General features: G+C 32.2%; 2 protein-coding genes across 2 annotated transcripts; one reads left to right on the top strand and one right to left on the bottom strand.

The window, feature by feature from the left end:
* The first annotated feature begins 3,402 nt into the window (after positions 1 to 3,402).
* Positions 3,403 to 7,867, top strand: LOC142628437 (uncharacterized). The gene is made up of 3 exons (XM_075802540.1): positions 3,403 to 3,479; positions 6,344 to 7,119; positions 7,641 to 7,867. Exons 2-3 carry the CDS (start codon positions 6,516 to 6,518, stop codon positions 7,865 to 7,867), a joined length of 831 nt encoding a protein of 276 aa, XP_075658655.1. The 5' UTR covers positions 3,403 to 3,479; positions 6,344 to 6,515.
* A 167-nt stretch (positions 7,868 to 8,034) lies between these two features.
* LOC142628436 (uncharacterized) lies at positions 8,035 to 15,207 on the bottom strand. Its single transcript, XM_075802539.1, has 5 exons — positions 15,204 to 15,207; positions 13,343 to 13,477; positions 9,720 to 9,755; positions 8,982 to 9,269; positions 8,035 to 8,465 (listed from the first exon to the last, which is right to left on the bottom strand). Exons 1-5 carry the CDS (start codon positions 15,205 to 15,207, stop codon positions 8,260 to 8,262), a joined length of 669 nt encoding a protein of 222 aa, XP_075658654.1. The 3' UTR covers positions 8,035 to 8,259.
* Positions 15,208 to 18,194: the final 2,987 nt, after the last annotated feature.

The raw sequence follows: 18,194 nt of genomic DNA, 5'->3' as shown, positions 1-18,194 counted from the left end.
TTCTTATGTCTTTTGAAAAGGTAGTTATATGGAGTGGCTTAGGTGTATCTTTTGTTCTTTTAGGTGGTTGATGAACTGGGGTGATGTTCCATTTCATTTCTTATCATTCTAATGATTTTTTCTGTCCTTAATTTTATTAGTTTCTTTCTTCTCTTTATTGGAATGGTCCCTGAAGTTAGGATCTTATGTTTTATCAGGTTGGATGCTTCTTCGCAGAACTATCAGATATTGATATATGGAGAACCTGAAGGCAGATGTCTTTCATTTATTAGAAATTGATATTTTAACATTTATTAGATATCTGAGATGTTAAGGATTGAAATTCTATTTTAATTTAAATTTAATTTAATTGATATTTTACATTTACTAATGTAATATTTCCTATGAAGAATAGGAATTCCTAAGATTGAAATCCTAATGTACAATTAAAGAGAAAGAAGCAAAGAATTGTTTAAATCTTCATACGCAAAGATATAGTTTGGAAGGCACAGAGAGACAGGCTGCATACCCATTACCCTATAATCGGTAAAGTTATTGTTTTGGTTATTGTCTTCTTTTTCTTTTTCGTTTTCAAATTTGGGGATTGAATATGATTTAGGTTTGAATTTATTGGTTGGATTGGTTTAGATTCAGATTTAGTTATTTGAGTTAGATTTGGTTTTGACTGATTGTTTATGAAATTCATTGCGATTAGTATTTGTTTTTTTTTTTTTTTTAAATTGAGATTGCTATGTTTTTTATATTGAAAGCACTTATCAAATTTGCAATGCCTAAGAAAGTAAATATATAGCCAATTTTGTCTTTATTATGTAACGTATATCACACAAATAAAGGTGGGTGTTCTTCTAGGAAAAAAAGGTTAATAGTATTGCATTTCGATTGCCTTTTTTTTGAGACATTGTTTGCCTATTTTAAAAGGCACAAGCTCTTATATTATATTACTATTTGTTGAAACATGCTGCTTATATTGTAGTTGTCTTTCTCTAATTTTTACGTAGGATAGACCAAGGTTATACAATGGTTGATTGCAAAACGGAATTTATTACTTCATATAATAGAAATTTGGTTATTTATTTGTGCAGAAACAAAGGACGAGCCGTTCGTTCTGGAGCTTATTAGGCATGTGTATATCTATCAGTTTTTTCTAAGATTGGTGGATGAATGATATTTGCCTAGATGTATTTTTCCAGATTATTTTGATACTTGGCTATTGTGGTTATAGTCCAAATAGTGCAACTGGTAGAGCAAAGGCCAGGCATTATTAAAAACTGCTTGGGTTTAAAAGGGGCTGGTGCTTATGGTTATCCCCTAGCATTGAACTTTGTCATAAATTGAGGGAAAAAAATCAATAATCTAGAATGTTAAAGTTAATTTTGAGTTAGATGATTTTGATCATTCCAAAATGTGGTTTATTATGTCACAACAACGCAAGCAATGCCTTTAGACAAGCTGACGTTTCTCAACGTTGATGAGCTTGAGCTTTTACAATAGTATGTTGATCTTGATATTCACATTAAAGCTAATAAGGACAATGTAATCGTTACTATCATGTAAGCTTCTTGAAGATCAATAACTATATTCTTTCAAACCACAACCTTCAAAAAAACCTTGAACCAAATCTGCATTGGTTATAACTTATAAGATTTCAAATGTCATTTTTTCTAAATCATGTGTTGATGCCAAGTTTTTCATTTTCAAAACAAGTGTCTTTTTTTTTTTTTCATGCCCTATGTTTACTCCCATAATCAAAGAAGTGTATAAATGGAATTTTGAGTTCTTTGAATTGTCTGTCCTAGTTAAGAGATGCTTTAGTTCACAAGTATTTCCCGTTGAGATTATTTATATACACATTGATTTTTAAGTTTATAATGTTTACATACTAGGTTTAATTCTTTAGTGCATGTATGAATTTAGTTAGTTTGAAAGTAATTGACTGATATTAGCTAATTACTGGCAATGCTAAAAAAAATTTCAAAGAATTCTAGATTGGGTTCCCCTTTGAAACAATTGTCGTTGGTAGCAAATTAGTTGATGATGTCTCTCATCTCCTTAAATTAGATTCAGTACATACGGAGTGGGGAAGCGAGAGAATGTCTATTTGTTTTTTATTTATTATTGTTTTAATTTTTTGGTTTCCTCCTTTCTATTTGGTGTGTATTTTTTTTATATATAAGAAAAAAAAAAAAGTAGCATTGGAACTGTGCAATTATTGTTGCATGAAAATATGTGATTTTATTTAGGCTGTATTTTTATTTGCAGGTATGTAGAGTTGAATGCAAGAAAATTCCCAACAAATTGCTTTGTAATATATACCCACCACAAAATTAAGTTTAGTCCCTTGCAAACAATGGTTTCTTGCAACTATTATTTTATTTTGTGTATGTTTGCCGAAATTATTATTATTTTTTTAAAATTTTATTTGAGGACATTGTAATATATACCTTTAGATTTTGTGAGAATTGTTCCATATTTTTCATCAAAAATCTTAATACTGGTTTTGTTTATTTATTGATTGATTGGTTCTAACTCTGTCCATTGTAATTAACAATTTGAAGTTGTTTTACTTAAATGAGCTTGGATCACACAATTATTGGTGTGATAAGCTTCAAATATTAACGTGGAAACCAAAAGAGCAATTGTCATTGGAGAATGAAGAGTAAAAAACAAAAATGTTTTCAAAGTATGTGCCGTGAATTAAGGTTATGTTTTGTCTCTATAAACCCAAGGCATATTAAAAGAAAAAAAAAACCAACATAAAAAACCTTTAGTTTGTGGTTAGTTTGCTTGATATATATATATCATGTGCTTGATATTTTGTTTCTAGATGAAAACTATTGTAACATATGAAGGGAATGATATTTTGTATTGTATTTTATAGATAGAATTATTGCAAGTATAGGACAAATAAGGGGTTGTACAACATGCATTTGACGAATTTTATGTTGTGTTGATTGTTTTCTATTACATAAAATGATCCCGCGCATTGCGCGGGTTAAACGCTAGTAAAAATAAAAATAAAAAACTGAAGGAAAATATGATTTTAGCATGTGAAAAAAGTTTCATGCTTAATTTAGTAGATCTTTTGTTATTTTCAGTTAACAATGACGACTCTTCGAAAAATCAAATTAATAAAATTTTATTTGAAGGTTTAAAAAATAAAAAATATAATTTAAACAGCCCAAAATACCAAATGATGGAATTAATAATAAATCTTCTACGCAAGTATGCAGGCAGGCTGAATAATAAGAATTAAGAAGTAACCCATAAGACAATGGAGCAGAAAATAAAAAAGCACAAGTGAAGTGGGCCAAAGGCCCAGAGCTAAGTGACGAGTGACGTGTGACGACAAGACAAGGCGAGGTTTTTCTAACCCTTCATCATCTTTATCTCTATCACTCTCAGTAGTCTTTCTTTGGCTTTGCTGTGAAAGAGTCTCAACTGAGCTCGAGCTTGTGCATGAGCTTTGCCGAAGCCTGAAGGTTAGCTCTCTTTTGGATTGCTTCCCTCTATGATGCTATTGGTTGCCATGGCTATGAGTGACCCATCTCTTCTCTTATTTAATGTAGTTTCACTCACTGGGTTCATGTTCATGTTCATTACTAGCTAGGTTCATGTTCATTCTTAGGTTTGAATTTGATGAAATATTCATTGCTAAATTTCACACGAGTGAGAGCTAAAATTGTAGGGTTCGGTTCAGAGGTGGGGTTTTTGGTGGTGTGGGTTTCAGTTTCACACGAGATGAAATTCAGTACCTAATACCCAAGCAATGGATTTTAAATTTTCTATTCATTTCTTGTACAATTGATCTTTTACTTATACTCTAAACTTAAAATTTTTTTGTTCAGATGATGAAAAATCTAAGACCAGAGTTTCAGTGACTTTTTTTTTTTTTTTTTGTAAATATTTTAAAAATATTAAATTTAACTTAAATAGCCCAAAATTTAAGATTTTATTGCTTCTTTCAGCTTTATTCTGCAATGTTCTGTTGATCAAATTGGCTGCAACCTAATAATACTAAGTAGGTGACTTTATCAACCCATTTAGTAAGCCATTCTTTTTCACATCTTTGCCAAAACTTCTACTTTGCAGAGTGCTTTGATATGCTTATCTAAGCAACATTTTGTGCTAACCTTATATGAATTTTTTTAATATGTATTGGTGTCGTTGGATTTGATTATATTGGTTGAAACTTGGCTATATGATGTTTCCAAAATGACTTTACTATTTAAATTTTATTTGTTAATTACCCTTAATTTATTGTTAAGTTGGTGCTAAATTTTATTAAAAATCATATTTTGAGAGGTACTTAAAAAAAAAAAAAAAATTTATTCCAATCTTCTGTTAAATTTGATCGCAATAGTAAGCTCATAATTTAATCTCCATTATGATTTCAAATTTAATTTTTCTTGTACCTGTTCGATAGTTATCATCATTGAAAGTGTCAAAGTTTATAATTTTAGTAAAAATTTTGTAGTTTGTTATTGTGATTTTCATTTTTAGTTTCGGCAGAAATATAATAAAGATGACTATGAAAGGCTTATTTCGTTTATTATTTTAATTTATGAAAGGATCTAAGAATATATTCCCCTCTCAATAATGGTTTTATACCCCAATTGTTTTAGGGGCTCTATATACTTGAGAGACTCTTTGAAGTTTAAGTTTCCGAGTATGCTTTCAGTTTTCGATATTACTTTCTGGGGTCTATGTCAAATTTATGTTTCATCCCCCCTCTCTCTTTTTGTATCATTGCATTATTATTATTATTTTTAGTAATGAGTTTTGTGTGGTCAGTCAAAAAAAGGGAATGTAATTTTTATATATAATTACAGGTTATTTATGGTAGTGTTATTGGGATTTGGCCATCTTTATGTAGCTGTTGGGCATGATTTTTATTTAAAAAGATTCTATTGATCGTTTACGGAATGCAGTGGCTAAAGTGAGACTTTGAATTAGAATCTCAAATGAATTAATTTGTTGGCTATCTCTGTGCTAAGAAAACACCATACACTGCTGATTTGTTTTTTTCAGATGGTTACTATTAGTTTCATTATATATAGGCGTTAATGTTGGCTGGCACATTGACAAAACAATTGACCATAGATGAAATGTGCTATATATAATACTTGAGGGTGGATAGCACAATGACAGACATGCCACAAAGTGTTCCTACAAGAAATGTGCAAGCGAATAAAGACCTACTCTTCTAAGTTTATGAAAATTATTTTGAAGGAAAAATGTCCACAAAAACTTATTTCTTTCAGTAGGTTAATTACTTACTTTCAACAAAAACAATTTTCAACAACTTGCTTTGTTGGGTTAATTACTTTGTTTTTCTAATTGACATTTTATTTTTTATTTTTCTTAAATGGAAAGATTTATATACACAAATGTTCTTTGTTAACTTAAATTTGCTAAAAGTTTCATCCTTTTTTAGTCAATTTGTATTCTCTTGATATTATAACTTTCTGCACTATTCTTGATTAAAAAGAAAAAGAAAAAGAAAATCATAATATGCTTCGAGCCATATTATGAATAGAAAATGAAACATATTCATTTTGAAACTAGTACTATTAATACATATAGAAAGCGTCATAATGGGGTATGATGATGTGTTAGATTTGTCTTTAACAACTTATTTGTAATGGGGTTTGGTTGATTGTTGGAGTCCATCCACTTAGTCAATCTTAGTGTGACAATCACCCACTTCTTTACTTCTTGTTTCTTTGATTAAATTGCATATTCCATCCTCAACCTTTGATTATTATATTATTTCTAAAGATTCAACCTTTAAGTTTTATTTCAAAATCATCAGTATATTTTAAAATGTTTCATTTTTAGTCCTATGCTTTCCAAATTGTTTCCAAAAAGTTCTTATTGTCATGTGATGAATAAAATTGTTGACGTGACAAACAAGATTCATGCCATATCAAAGTGACCTCATTTCATGAATTGTTTTTGCTAAGCCATCATTTTGGATCCTTTAATTGACAAGAAGGAAAAATTTTAAAACATTTTAGAGTATAAGGAAAGTTTTGAAACAGAATTCAAAGGTTGAGGACCAAGTATGCAATTTAACTTCTTCTTCTTCTTTTTTTTTTTTTTTTTTGCGATATTGTGTTTGTGTAATTTGTAGATGGATGGTTATAGGTTAAATTTTCCAATGACTAATAATTGCGATTGGCCTTTGTTGAGTGTGTAATTAAATTTAGTTAAAATCGTCTTTTACTTTGGGAAGATATATAACCAGTGAACTACCATTTAGTGGTCTGAATTTTTGAAGTTATTTGAGTACAATTGAAGTCATTAGTACTTTGAGCATCAACATTTGTCTTTATCATTTCAGGGGCATGGTTGAGCTACAAGAATAAGTGGAAAAGAGGTTAAACAGATGAGCTTTGGAAATATTAGCTGTAACAGCTTTTGGTTCCTTTGTCATTATCATATACACGCATAGAGCTGAAAGCATCCATTTTAGACCAAGAGTGTCTCTTAAAGGAATACATAGATCTTCTTCCATGAATTCTCTCTATTCACCTACTTCTTTCCTCCTTCCATCACATAGATGGCAGTTCACACCATGTCTTCAAGTACAACCACAAAATTTATATGTTCACCGCCTCTTGCCACTTTCTCTCTCCTCTGCACTAAAATCAAACTGTCCTTTATGTGCTCATAAGTCATCCATTGGTGCTACAATTCCCCCAAATGAGGGAGCAGTATCTGTAATTAACTTCGAAGACTTTGTTGAAAAAGATTGGTCATTTCTTGATTCAGATAATGTGATATCTAGAGAGGAGCTTAACAAAAATATTGATCGCATTATTTCTGCAGGGGAGATTGAAGAAACTTCTAAAGTGTTGGTTTCAATTGGTTCTGAAGGATTTTTAGATCAGTTGGTTGATTCGTCAAAATTCCAACTCTTGCTTGTCGTCCACGATTCACTTTTTCTGTTAGCTGGCATCAAAGAAAAATATGACAAGGTTAAATGTTGGCAAGGAGAACTTATACATGTGCCAGAGAAGTGGAGGCCACTAGATGTTGTGTTCCTCTATTTTCTTCCTGCTTTGTCCTTTAATCTTGACCAGGTTTTTGGAGCTCTTGCAAAACTTTGTTTGCCAGGTAACCTTTTATTAGATAGTGTTGTGGGTGTCATTAATGTTATATTAATAGTTTCATTTTAAAGTAGCATTGGACTCTTTCTATTTGTGGGTAAAGGATTTCGCCCAAGACATCTAAATATATTCATTGATAGGAAAAATAATTAATGTGGACAAATATTGGATTTTTTCTTTTCATCTGATTACCTGACTCAGTTCAACTTAGTGAAGTTTTATTAATTTGGTATGTTAAAAAGGTTTAACCTTGAAATTATAACTGGTTAATAATACAATTTGTTAACTTTTTTTTTTTGAGAAACACACACACATATATAGGTTACTTCAGATTGCGCTACTCTAGTGGAAACATCTTTTATAGTACAGATGATGAGATGGTGTGATTGAAACTGTATCAAATCATAATGTTGTGTGTCTGTCAAAAAAGGGGGTGTTTTGTGGGGTGGGGGTGGATCCTTAGATTGTGCTCTTGCTTCCTATTATGTTACTACTTGCAATTCTGAGCTTTTTCTGATGCTTCTACAGGGGCAAGGGTGGTTATTAGCCATCCCCAAGGAAGGGACGTCTTAAAGCAGCAGCAGCAACAAAATCCTGATGTCATAATTTCTGATTTGCCCGAGAAGATGACATTACAGAAGGTGGCAGCTGATCATTCTTTTGATGTGGCTGAATTTGTAGATGAACCTGGTTTTTATCTTGCCGTTTTGAAGTTCTCTGATGTAAGATGTGGAATTTTTACCATAATTTTCTAGAGCTTTGACACGGTTTTAGAAATATTCTCATCAGTGAATATAATGCAAGTCGCAGAATCAAATGACCGAAACTCGGTTACAAATGCCTTCCTCGCCAAAGGCCACTAGCTGAATGATACATGAATGGAGTTTACCACAAAGCTTCTAGTATAGAAGTTGGTACATGCGCAGAAACTAAGCTAGCAGGTTGATACAATTGTTTATATAAAACAGAAGACAAGGTATGTTGAAAACCCAAGACAGATTGGGAGGAGAAAGCAAGCAAAGAGATTTAGCCAAACAGCTCAACTTCTTCTCAGCTCTTACAGTTGCACAAATTGTCACATTAAAGCTCTTTCTTAACACATCAAATGAAGTTTAGTTTAGGTAAAAAAAAAAAAAAAAATCTGCTCTTAATTTCTTGCATCAGAGAACTTCAAAACGGCAAGATAAAAACCAAGTTCATCTACAAATTCAGCCACATCAAAAGAATGATCAGCTGCCACCTTCTGTAATGTCATCTTCTCGGGCAAATCATAAATTATGACATCAGGATTTTGTTGCTGCTGCTGCTTTAAGACGTCCCTTCCTTGGGGATGGCTAATAACCACCCTTGCCCCTGTAGAAGCATCAGAAAAAGCTCAGAATTGCAAGTAGTAACATAATAGGAAGCAAGAGCACAATCTAAGGATCCACCCCCACCCCACAAAACACCCCCTTTTTTGACAGACACAACATTATGATTTGATACAGTTTCAATCACACCATCTCATCATCTGTACTATAAAAGATGTTTCCACTAGAGTAGCGCAATCTGAAGTAACCTATATATGTGTGTGTGTTTCTCAAAAAAAAAGTTAACAAATTGTATTATTAACCAGTTATAATTTCAAGGTTAAACCTTTTTAACATACCAAATTAATAAAAATCACTAGGTTGAACTGAGTCAGGTAATCAGATGAAAAGAAAAAATCCAATATTTGTCCACATTAATTATTTTTCCTATCAATGAATATATTTAGATGTCTTGGGCGAAATCCTTTACCCATAAATAGAAAGAGTCCAATGCTACTTTAAAATGAAACTATTAATTTAACATTAATGACACCCACAACACTATCTAATAAAAGGTTACCTAGCAAACAAAGTTTTGCAAGAGCTCCAAAAACCTGGTCAAGATTAAAGGACAAAGCAGGAAGAAAATAAAGGAACACAACATCTAGTGGCCTCCACTTCTCTGGCACATATATAAGTTCTCCTTGCCAACATTTAACCTTGTCATATTTTTCTTTGATGCCAGCTAACAGAAAAAGTGAATCGTGGACAACAAGCAAGAGTTGGCATTTTGACGAATCAACCAACTGATCTAAAAATCCTTCGGAACCAATTGAAACCAACACTTTAGAAGTTTCTTCAATCTCCCCTGCAGAAATAATGCGATCAATATTTTTGTTAAGCTCCTCTCTAGATATCAAATTATCTGAATCAAGAAATGACCAATCTTTTTCAACAAAGTCTTCGAAGTTAATTACAGATACTGCTCCCTCATTTGGGGGAATTGTAGCACCAATGGATGACTTATGAGCACGTAAAGGACAGTTTGATTTTAGTGCAGAGGAGAGAGAAAGTGGCAAGAGGCGGTGAACATATAAATTTTGTGGTTGTACTTGAAGACATGGTGTGAACTGCCATCTATGTGATGGAAGGAGGAAAGAAGTAGGTGAATAGAGAGAATTCATGGAAGAAGATCTATGTATTCCTTTAAGAGACACTCTTGGTCTAAAATGGATGCTTTCAGCTCTATGCGTGTATATGATAATGACAGGAACCAAAAGCTGTTACAGCTAATATTTCCAAAGCTCATCTGTTTAACCTCTTTTCCACTTATTCTTGTAGCTCAACCATGCCCCTGAAATGATAAAGACAAATGTTGATGCTCAAGGTACTAATGACTTCAATTGTACTCAAATAACTTCAAAAATTCAGACCACTAAATGGTAGTTCACTGGTTATATATCTTCCCAAGGTAAAAGACGATTTTAACTAAATTTAATTACACACTCAACAAAGGCCAATCGCAATTATTAGTCATTGGAAAATTTAACCTATAACCATCCATCTACAAATTACACAAACACAATATCGCAAAAAAAAAAAAAAACGAAGAAGAAGAAGAAGAAGAAGAAGTTAAATTGCATACTTGGTCCTCAACCTTTGAATTCTGTTTCAAAACTTTCCTTATACTCTAAAATGTTTTAAAAATTTTCCTTCTTGTCAATTAAAGGATCCAAAATGATGGCTTAGCAAAAACAATTCATGAAATGAGGTCACTTTGTTATGGCATGAATCTTGTTTGTCATGTCAACAATTTTATTCATCACATGACAATAAGAACTTTTTGGAAACAATTTGGAAAGCATAGGACTAAAAATGAAACATTTTAAAATATACTGATGATTTTGAAATAAAACTTAAAGGTTGAATCTTCAGAAATGATAATAATAATCAAAGGATGAGGATGGAATATGCAATTAATCAAAGAAACAAGAAGTAAAGAAGTGGGTGATTGTCACACTAAGATTGACTAAGTGGATGGACTCCAACAATCAACCAAACCCCATTACAAATAAGTTGTTAAAGACAAATCTAACACATCATCATACCCCATTATGATGCTTTCTATATGTATTAATAGTACTAGTTTCAAAATGAATATGTTTCATTTTCTATTCATAATATGGCTCGAAGCATATTATGATTTTCTTTTTCTTTTTCTTTTTAATCAAGAATAGTGCAGAAAGTTATAATATCAAGAGAATACGAATTGACTAAAAAAGGATGAAACTTTTAGCAAATTTAAGTTAACAAAGAACATTTGTGTATATAAATCTTTCCATTTAAGAAAAATAAAAAATAAAATAAAATAAAATAAGTCAATTAGAAAAACAAAGTAATTAACCCAACAAAGCAAGTTGTTGAAAATTGTTTTTGTTGAAAGTAAGTAATTAACCTACTGAAAGAAATAAGTTTTTGTGGACATTTTTCCTTCAAAATAATTTTCATAAACTTAGAAGAGTAGGTCTTTATTCGCTTGCACATTTCTTGTAGGAACACTTTGTGGCATATCTGTCATTGTGCTATCCACCCTCAAGTATTATATATAGCACATTTCATCTATGGTCAATTGTTTTGTCAATGTGCCAGCCAACATTAACGCCTATATATAATGAAACTAATAGTAACCATCTGAAAAAAACAAATCAGCAGTGTATGGTGTTTTCTTAGCACAGAGATAGCCAACAAATTAATTCATTTGAGATTCTAATTCAAAGTCTCACTTTAGCCGCTGCATTCCGTCAACGATCAATAGAATCTTTTTAAATAAAAATCATGCCCAACAGCTACATAAAGATGGCCAAATCCCAATAACACTACCATAAATAACCTGTAATTATATATAAAAATTACATTCCCTTTTTTTGACTGACCACACAAAACTCATTACTAAAAATAATAATAATAATAATAATGCAATGATACAAAAAGAGAGGGGGGATGAAACATAAATTTGACATAGACCCCAGAAAGTAATATCGAAAACTGAAAGCATACTCAGAAACTTAAACTTCAAAGAGTCTCTCAAGTATATAGAGCCCCTAAAACAATTGGGGTATAAAACCATTATTGAGAGGGGAATATATTCTTAGATCCTTTCATAAATTAAAATAATAAACGAAATAAGCCTTTCACAGTCATCTTTATTATATTTCTGCCGAAACTAAACATGAAAATCACAATAACAAACTACAAAATTTTTACTAAAATTATAAACTTTGACACTTTCAATGATGATAACTATTGAACAGGTACAAGAAAAATTAAATTTGAAATCATAATGGAGATTAAATTATGAGCTTACTATTTCGATCAAATTTAACAGAAGATTGGAATAATTTTTTTTTTTTTTTTAAAGTACCTCTCAAAATATGATTTTTAATAAAATTTAGCACCAACTTAACAATAAATTAAGGGTAATTAACAAATAAAATTTAAATAGTAAAGTCATTTTGGAAACATCATATAGCCAAGTTTCAACCAATATAATCAAATCCAACACACCAATACATATTAAAAAAATTCATATAAGGTTAGCACAAAATGTTGCTTAGATAAGCATATCAAAGCACTCTGCAAAGTAGAAGTTTTGGCAAAGATGTGAAAAAGAATGGCTCACTAAATGGGTTGATAAAGTCACCTACTTAGTATTATTAGGTTGCAGCCAATTTGATCAACAGAACATTGCAGAATAAAGCTGAAAGAAGCAATAAAATCTTAAATTTTGGGCTATTTAAGTTAAATTTAATATTTTGAAAATATTTACAACAAAAAAAAAAGTCACTGAAACTCTGGTCTTAGATTTTTCATCATCTGAACAAAAAAATTTTAAGTTTAGAGTATAAGTAAAAGATCAATTATACAAGAAATGAATAGAAAATTTAAAATCCATTGCTTGGGTATTAGGTACTGAATTTCATCTCGTGTGAAACTGAAACCCACACCACCAAAAACCCCAGCTCTGAACCGAACCCTACAATTTTACCTCTCACTCGTGTGAAATTTAGCAATGAATATTTCATCAAATTCAAACCTAAGAATGAACATGAACCTAGCTAGTAATGAACATGAACATGAACCCAGTGAGTGAAACTACATTAAACAAGAGAAGAGATGGGTCACTCATAGCCATGGCAACCAATAACATCATCGAGGGAAGCAATCCAAAAGAGAGCTAACCTTCAGGCTTCGGCAAAGCTCATGCACAAGCTCGAGCTCAGTTGAGACTCTTTCACAGCAAAGCCAAAGATAGACTACTGAGAGTGATAGAGATAAAGATGATGAAGAGTTAGAAAAACCTCGCCTTGTCTTGTCGTCGAGAAAGTATATAGTGTTTCGAGAAAGAGAATTACTTCTGTCCGGAGCTGACAGAAAATGGCTTGTTTACGCCACCAATCAGGAGCTGCCATGTTAGACATTTAATAAGGAAGTACTACACTCTATAACACAGGATTATAACCCAAACCCATCTAAAACTTTCTTCTCAAAACCATGTAAAACGCAAGTTTGGAATTGAAGAGAGATGACACCAGTACAAATTTCACTTGCAATGTGGTTTTTTAAGATCTTCCCGAACCCCACTGCTCACCTTTCCACTATTCAATTAATTGATAATATCATTACCAATGTTTCTCTTGTTAAAGTAACTCCAAACCCAGACTCACACAACAAATCTACGGACACATCCAAGATTTCTGTAAAAAACTTTGGGAAAATAAAAACCCATGAAAATGCCAAAAAAAAATCCATATAAATCAACAAAACCCACACCAATATGAACAGATTGATATCCAAAAAATAACCCAAACCCATCAAAACTTCGAAACCTAACAAATTTTGGGGAAATAACTAATCAAACAATAAATAGAAATCAGCTCAAACCTTGAGGTTGGGTGGGTCGGCGCCGGTTCAGAACGACGCCGCGGCGGCTCCAGCGGCGAGGTGGAGCTCTGGTGGTCAGAGAAGAGGAGAAGATGGCTTGGTTCGGCGTTGGTAAGGTATTCTCCAGGTCTGCTTCTGAATACGTTTTTGATAATTTTAGATGGGTTTGGGTTATAATCTTGTGTTATCAAGTGTACTGCTTCCTCGTTAAATTTCTGACGTGGCAGCTCTTGATTGGTGGCGTAAACAAGCCATTTTCTACCAGCTCCGGACAGAAGGTTTTCTCTATATGCATATATATTGTTTTCTATTCTTGGTTCATCCACATTTCATCTTCCTATATGACTTATGCTTTTAGAAATTTATTTACATTGATAGATATTCTAATTAACATACAATGGTTATTCTTCCAAAAAAAAGAAAGAAGAAGAAGAAAAAGCTATATTGTTATTGTAATCTTCTAAAATTTATAAATTGGAACTCTTTGTATAATCTGTGGCATTCAAATTTTGGTTAATAACAATCAACTGTAATGGAAACTATAGTTTACTATCATCTACATATTTTAGATTGAATTCAAAGTTGTAATTGGGTTGTTAAAATTTTTCCCTTTTCCCTTTAATTTCTATAAAATTTGTTTTGATAAATTAAAACGTAATATTAAGTTCATATATGCAAAACTGTATGAATATTTATAAGTATTTTTTTAAGAGAAATGCTACGTTCACAATATTTTAACAACACTTTCACAACAAATCATAAGTGGTTGGTTATTATTAGTTCTAATCTAAACATAAAATTGAAATTACTTTTTGCCCACTAATAACAACTTGCCACTCAAGATTTGTTGTAAAAGTGTTGTGAAAATATTATAAATATAACATTTCTTTTTTTTTAATGGTACTATGGATGTTAAAATGTTAATGAAAACTTCTAAGGTTTTTGGATTAATTAATTTGCCTACATAATTGTTCTCAAAACTTTTTCTAGGTGTCCAAAATGGTGTTATTTTAGCATTTTATATATCTATATGTGTGTGTGTGTGTTTATATATATATATATATATATATATATATATATATATAATCTCTCTAAAGATCAATATAGTGGGATTTCTTATTAAAATACATTTTTTCTCTTCATCTCTCTCTTATTTTTTTTTTTTCATTTTTAACTCTCTCTCTTCTTGATTCTGAAAAAAAAAAAAAACTCTCTCTCTTCTTGATTTTCTTTTGTTCACATTAATTAATTGACAAATAGATCTTAATTATAGAAAAAAAAAACTAAGGTTTTGAATTAAACAATATTTTGGAGGATTTCACCGAACTAAAATGGTTCAACCATTTACTCATCATACATATTAGGTTTGAATAATGTGCATATATGTCTGTTTGTTGATTTATATATAAATTGCATAAGCATACATTTGTTTATATGTTTAAAAGTGTTTACTAACAATTTGGGTAAATAAAAATGGGAAAAGAACATTTAATTGAAAGTAGACTTGCTAAAGTAAGAGAACGTGGACTTGGTCATTATCTAATTTGGTTCAAATGTAAACTTCTATTAAGCAAAGAAATTCAATTCTTTGATAATACCATATTCTTATGAAATTTATGTAAAGAAAAAACATTATAGATGTCTAAGAGCATTCACAGCAGTGGAGCTAAATAGCTATATTGCTATTTTAGTTCCACTTAAACCACAAAAACCCTCTTGCAGCAGTGGAGGCAAAGCTAAATTTTTTTAGCTTTGCGCTACAGTGCTCATGTATCAATACATGAGCACTGTAGCTGAAAGTTATAAAAAAAAAAAAAATTTTATTCGGACAGGGGATTAAAAAACAATAGATCAGCTGAACCCATTTCACTCTACCCTCTCTTTTCTCTTCATTCACTCCGGAACTCTCTCCTTCTCTTTCTCTTCACGGTCACTCTCTGAAGCTCACCGCCATAGCCGCCGACGCCGTCTTCAACGTCAGCTGAGACCCACGCCGATCAGCTGAGACCCACGCCGACGCCGTCTCAACTCTCTCAAGCTCGACGATTCTTGCTGAATCGTCGAGCTTCGCCGCCGATTCTTGCTGAATCGTCGAGCCTCGCCGCCGATAAGGTCTGGATCGTCGAGCCTCGCCGCCGATCCTCATTCTCATCGCCCACGTCACTGTCCCACGCCGCCGACCCATCTCGCCCAATCTGTCTCACCGCCGACCTGTTCGTGGGTTTTTCTGTGGTTGTGTTGGTGTGGTGGTTTTTCTCTGTAATTTGTGTGGGTTTGTTGGTGTGGGTTTCTTTGTAATTTGTGTAGTGGTTGGTTGGCAGTGGATGGTTGTGGGCGGTTGATCTTGGTTGGCTGGCAGTGGTGGTGGATCGGTTTGTGGTGTTTTTTTGTTTTGTGAGATGTATTATTTTATTGTAGTAGAAATATTATTTTATTGTGATATTTATGTTATTTTATTGTGTTAAAAGCTAAAATAGATCCACTGCTGTAGCATGTTTTGTAAAGTGAATAGGTAAAATAAATAAAGTAACTTTTTGTGGAGCTATTTTGCTAAAAATTTAGCTCCACTGCTGTGGATGCTCTAAAGAGTACCATTTACACGTTTACAAAAAAAAAAAAAAAAAAAAAAAAAAAAAAAAAAAAAAAAAATCCTTACAAAGCACGGGTTAACCTCTAGTTACCTTAAAACCTTAAAATTTTTTCACTTTTGATTAATTGTACATATTGGTTTTTTTTTTTTTTATAAAAAAATTATGATTATGGTTGTAAGTGCACAATTGCACCTGGCCCCAAGAACAGTTACGGGCTCAGGCCAAACGAGCCTTAAACAATGTAATTTGTTGAGTGTGGGCTTGAAACCCAGGTTAGAAGTGTTTAAGGATTGAATAGCAAGCTAAATATGATAAACACTAAAAAACAACAAAGAATGCTATGAATCACTCTGCTCAGACGTAAGCCGAGAACTGTTCTTATATAATTTCTCTCTCCTTCTTTTTCTCTTTCTTTTAGGTTACAAAAAGGGGCATCCTCCCTTTCTGTCTTAGATTCCCCCTTAAATACTACTCTCTTGAATACCTTTTACACGTGTTGCTTTACCTCCCCTTTAACCTAGATATTTCTTTTCCCAGTGCCTTTGAATAGTAACCAGAAGTTTCTCCTCCACTGTTCAGGTGTCACTTCCCCATCAATGCGGCCAGGGTGGTAGGTGCAGGGTCTTTAATGTGGAGGTAGCAGCCTTTATCTTTGACATTTCTTCAACTCCAGTGCTTCTGGGGCATTCTAGGGTTTACCCCTTTTAACCGTTGGTCTTAATCGTGTCATCCCCTAACCTTTATTGCGAAACCCCGAGTTCTTCGGTGTCCGTCCGAGGATAAGTTCACCCTCGGCTGGATCCTCGGACCCTCGGCGTATGGGCCGACCCATAGTACCAACAAATTCTAAACCCAGTAGCAGGTCGGCCTTCCTTAACACGGCCCAAAAGGCCCACATTCTCATCAGGATCTTTTCGCCCCCCACAATGGTATTAACTATTAAGCAATTAAACTCCAAATCAGGGCCGGCTCAAGGCATTGTGGGGCCTAAGGCAATAACTTTAAGTGAGGTCTATTATTATATTTTGAATATTAATAGAATATTTATTTAACTTTTGATTTTTTTTTCATTTAAAATATATTTTTGTAGAAAAAAATAATAAATTAAAATGAACCTATCGCATTACTCAATGACTATACAACTAAAATAAACACTATTTATTGATTGAAGTTACCAAATACTAAAAAATTACGATTGAAAAGTTTAATAAAGTTATATATTTGATATTTCTAAATAGAATTTGAGTATAAATTTATTTACTAGTGTAAGATTAATGCGTTCTTTTAACATTTATATGTGAGATACTAAATGATTGACCCATCCAATGAAAATATTTTTCTTTAACTGGTTTTTCTTTGATAAAAAATAATTATTTTTTATTTATTGGTGAATATTTAGGGCTTAATTAATACTTCTATTGGTACAAAAATATTTTTATTGGTAAAAACTTAGAGGCCTTTTTTCATTGGGGGGCCTTAAGCGATTGCCTATTTGGCTCTCCCATTGAGCCACCACTGCTCCAAATAGAACTAAAAATAATAATTCTAAATTAACATGGTAATAGTAATTATTACCCGCAAAAAGAAGAAGATAAAAAGCCTTACCTTTGCTTTAGTTAGGATTTTTTTGTTGAGAAACTGCTTTAGTTAGGATACTAGGAATTTGCTGTTAAAAAAAAAGCTTAGTTTAAATTCCTTCTTTCTTTTTTTCCCGTAGAACTAGTGGGAAAACGGGATTTAAAATCAAACATGAGAAGAAGCAACAAGTATCATTAAATCATAAGATTTTATCAATAAACTAAAAAATTAAAGTTCGCAGAAACTAGAAGTTTTATAACTATTAATGGTAGACTTTAGTGTCCGTTTGGTATTATTGTAGAAAGTGGAGCTTTAACTGAAAACCTTTTTCATTCTATTTATTGTTTTGAGTGTTTGGCAAATTACACCAGTCATCAAAGTCTTCCTTAGGCTCATGATAAGGCATCAAGTACTATACATGTACAAGTGTTAGAAATGTGCAAGTGAGTAGCAGTTGCACTTGTTGTATATATGCATACATACATTTAGGTTGTAATATGAGTAATCCAACTTCAATGGTTGTATAATGAAAAATGATTAAAACATTAAAAATTAAGTTTTAGCGGTTTGTTTGAGGAAGCTTAAGGCGTGCTCGAGTAAAGTCACTGTGCAATCACAATGCCAATTGAGAAACAAAAATCCTAGAACGACAAACAGATGGCCTAAACGGTAATTCAAATGAG

Source organism: Castanea sativa, chromosome 3 (genome assembly GCF_040712315.1).
Source record: "Castanea sativa cultivar Marrone di Chiusa Pesio chromosome 3, ASM4071231v1".
Taxonomy (NCBI): Eukaryota; Viridiplantae; Streptophyta; class Magnoliopsida; order Fagales; family Fagaceae; genus Castanea; species Castanea sativa.
The sequence above is the reverse complement of the archived record's forward strand: the minus strand, read 5'-3'. Positions and strand labels throughout refer to the sequence as shown.

What these genes read in the sequence shown, in the direction of transcription:
- LOC142628437 (XM_075802540.1), top strand. Translation starts at nt 6,516, where the DNA reads ATGAATTCTCTCTATTCACCTACTTCTTTCCTCCTTCCATCACATAGA. An exon ending in TGCAAAACTTTGTTTGCCAG is followed by an intron (nt 7,120 to 7,640) that starts GTAACCTTTTAT and finishes ATGCTTCTACAG; the next exon opens with GGGCAAGGGTGGTTATTAGC.
- LOC142628436 (XM_075802539.1), bottom strand. An exon ending in CAAGAATAAGTGGAAAAGAG is followed by an intron (nt 9,270 to 9,719) that starts GTTAAACAGATG and finishes TTATTTCTGCAG; the next exon opens with GGGAGATTGAAGAAACTTCT. An exon ending in TGCAAAACTTTGTTTGCTAG is followed by an intron (nt 8,466 to 8,981) that starts GTAACCTTTTAT and finishes ATGCTTCTACAG; the next exon opens with GGGCAAGGGTGGTTATTAGC.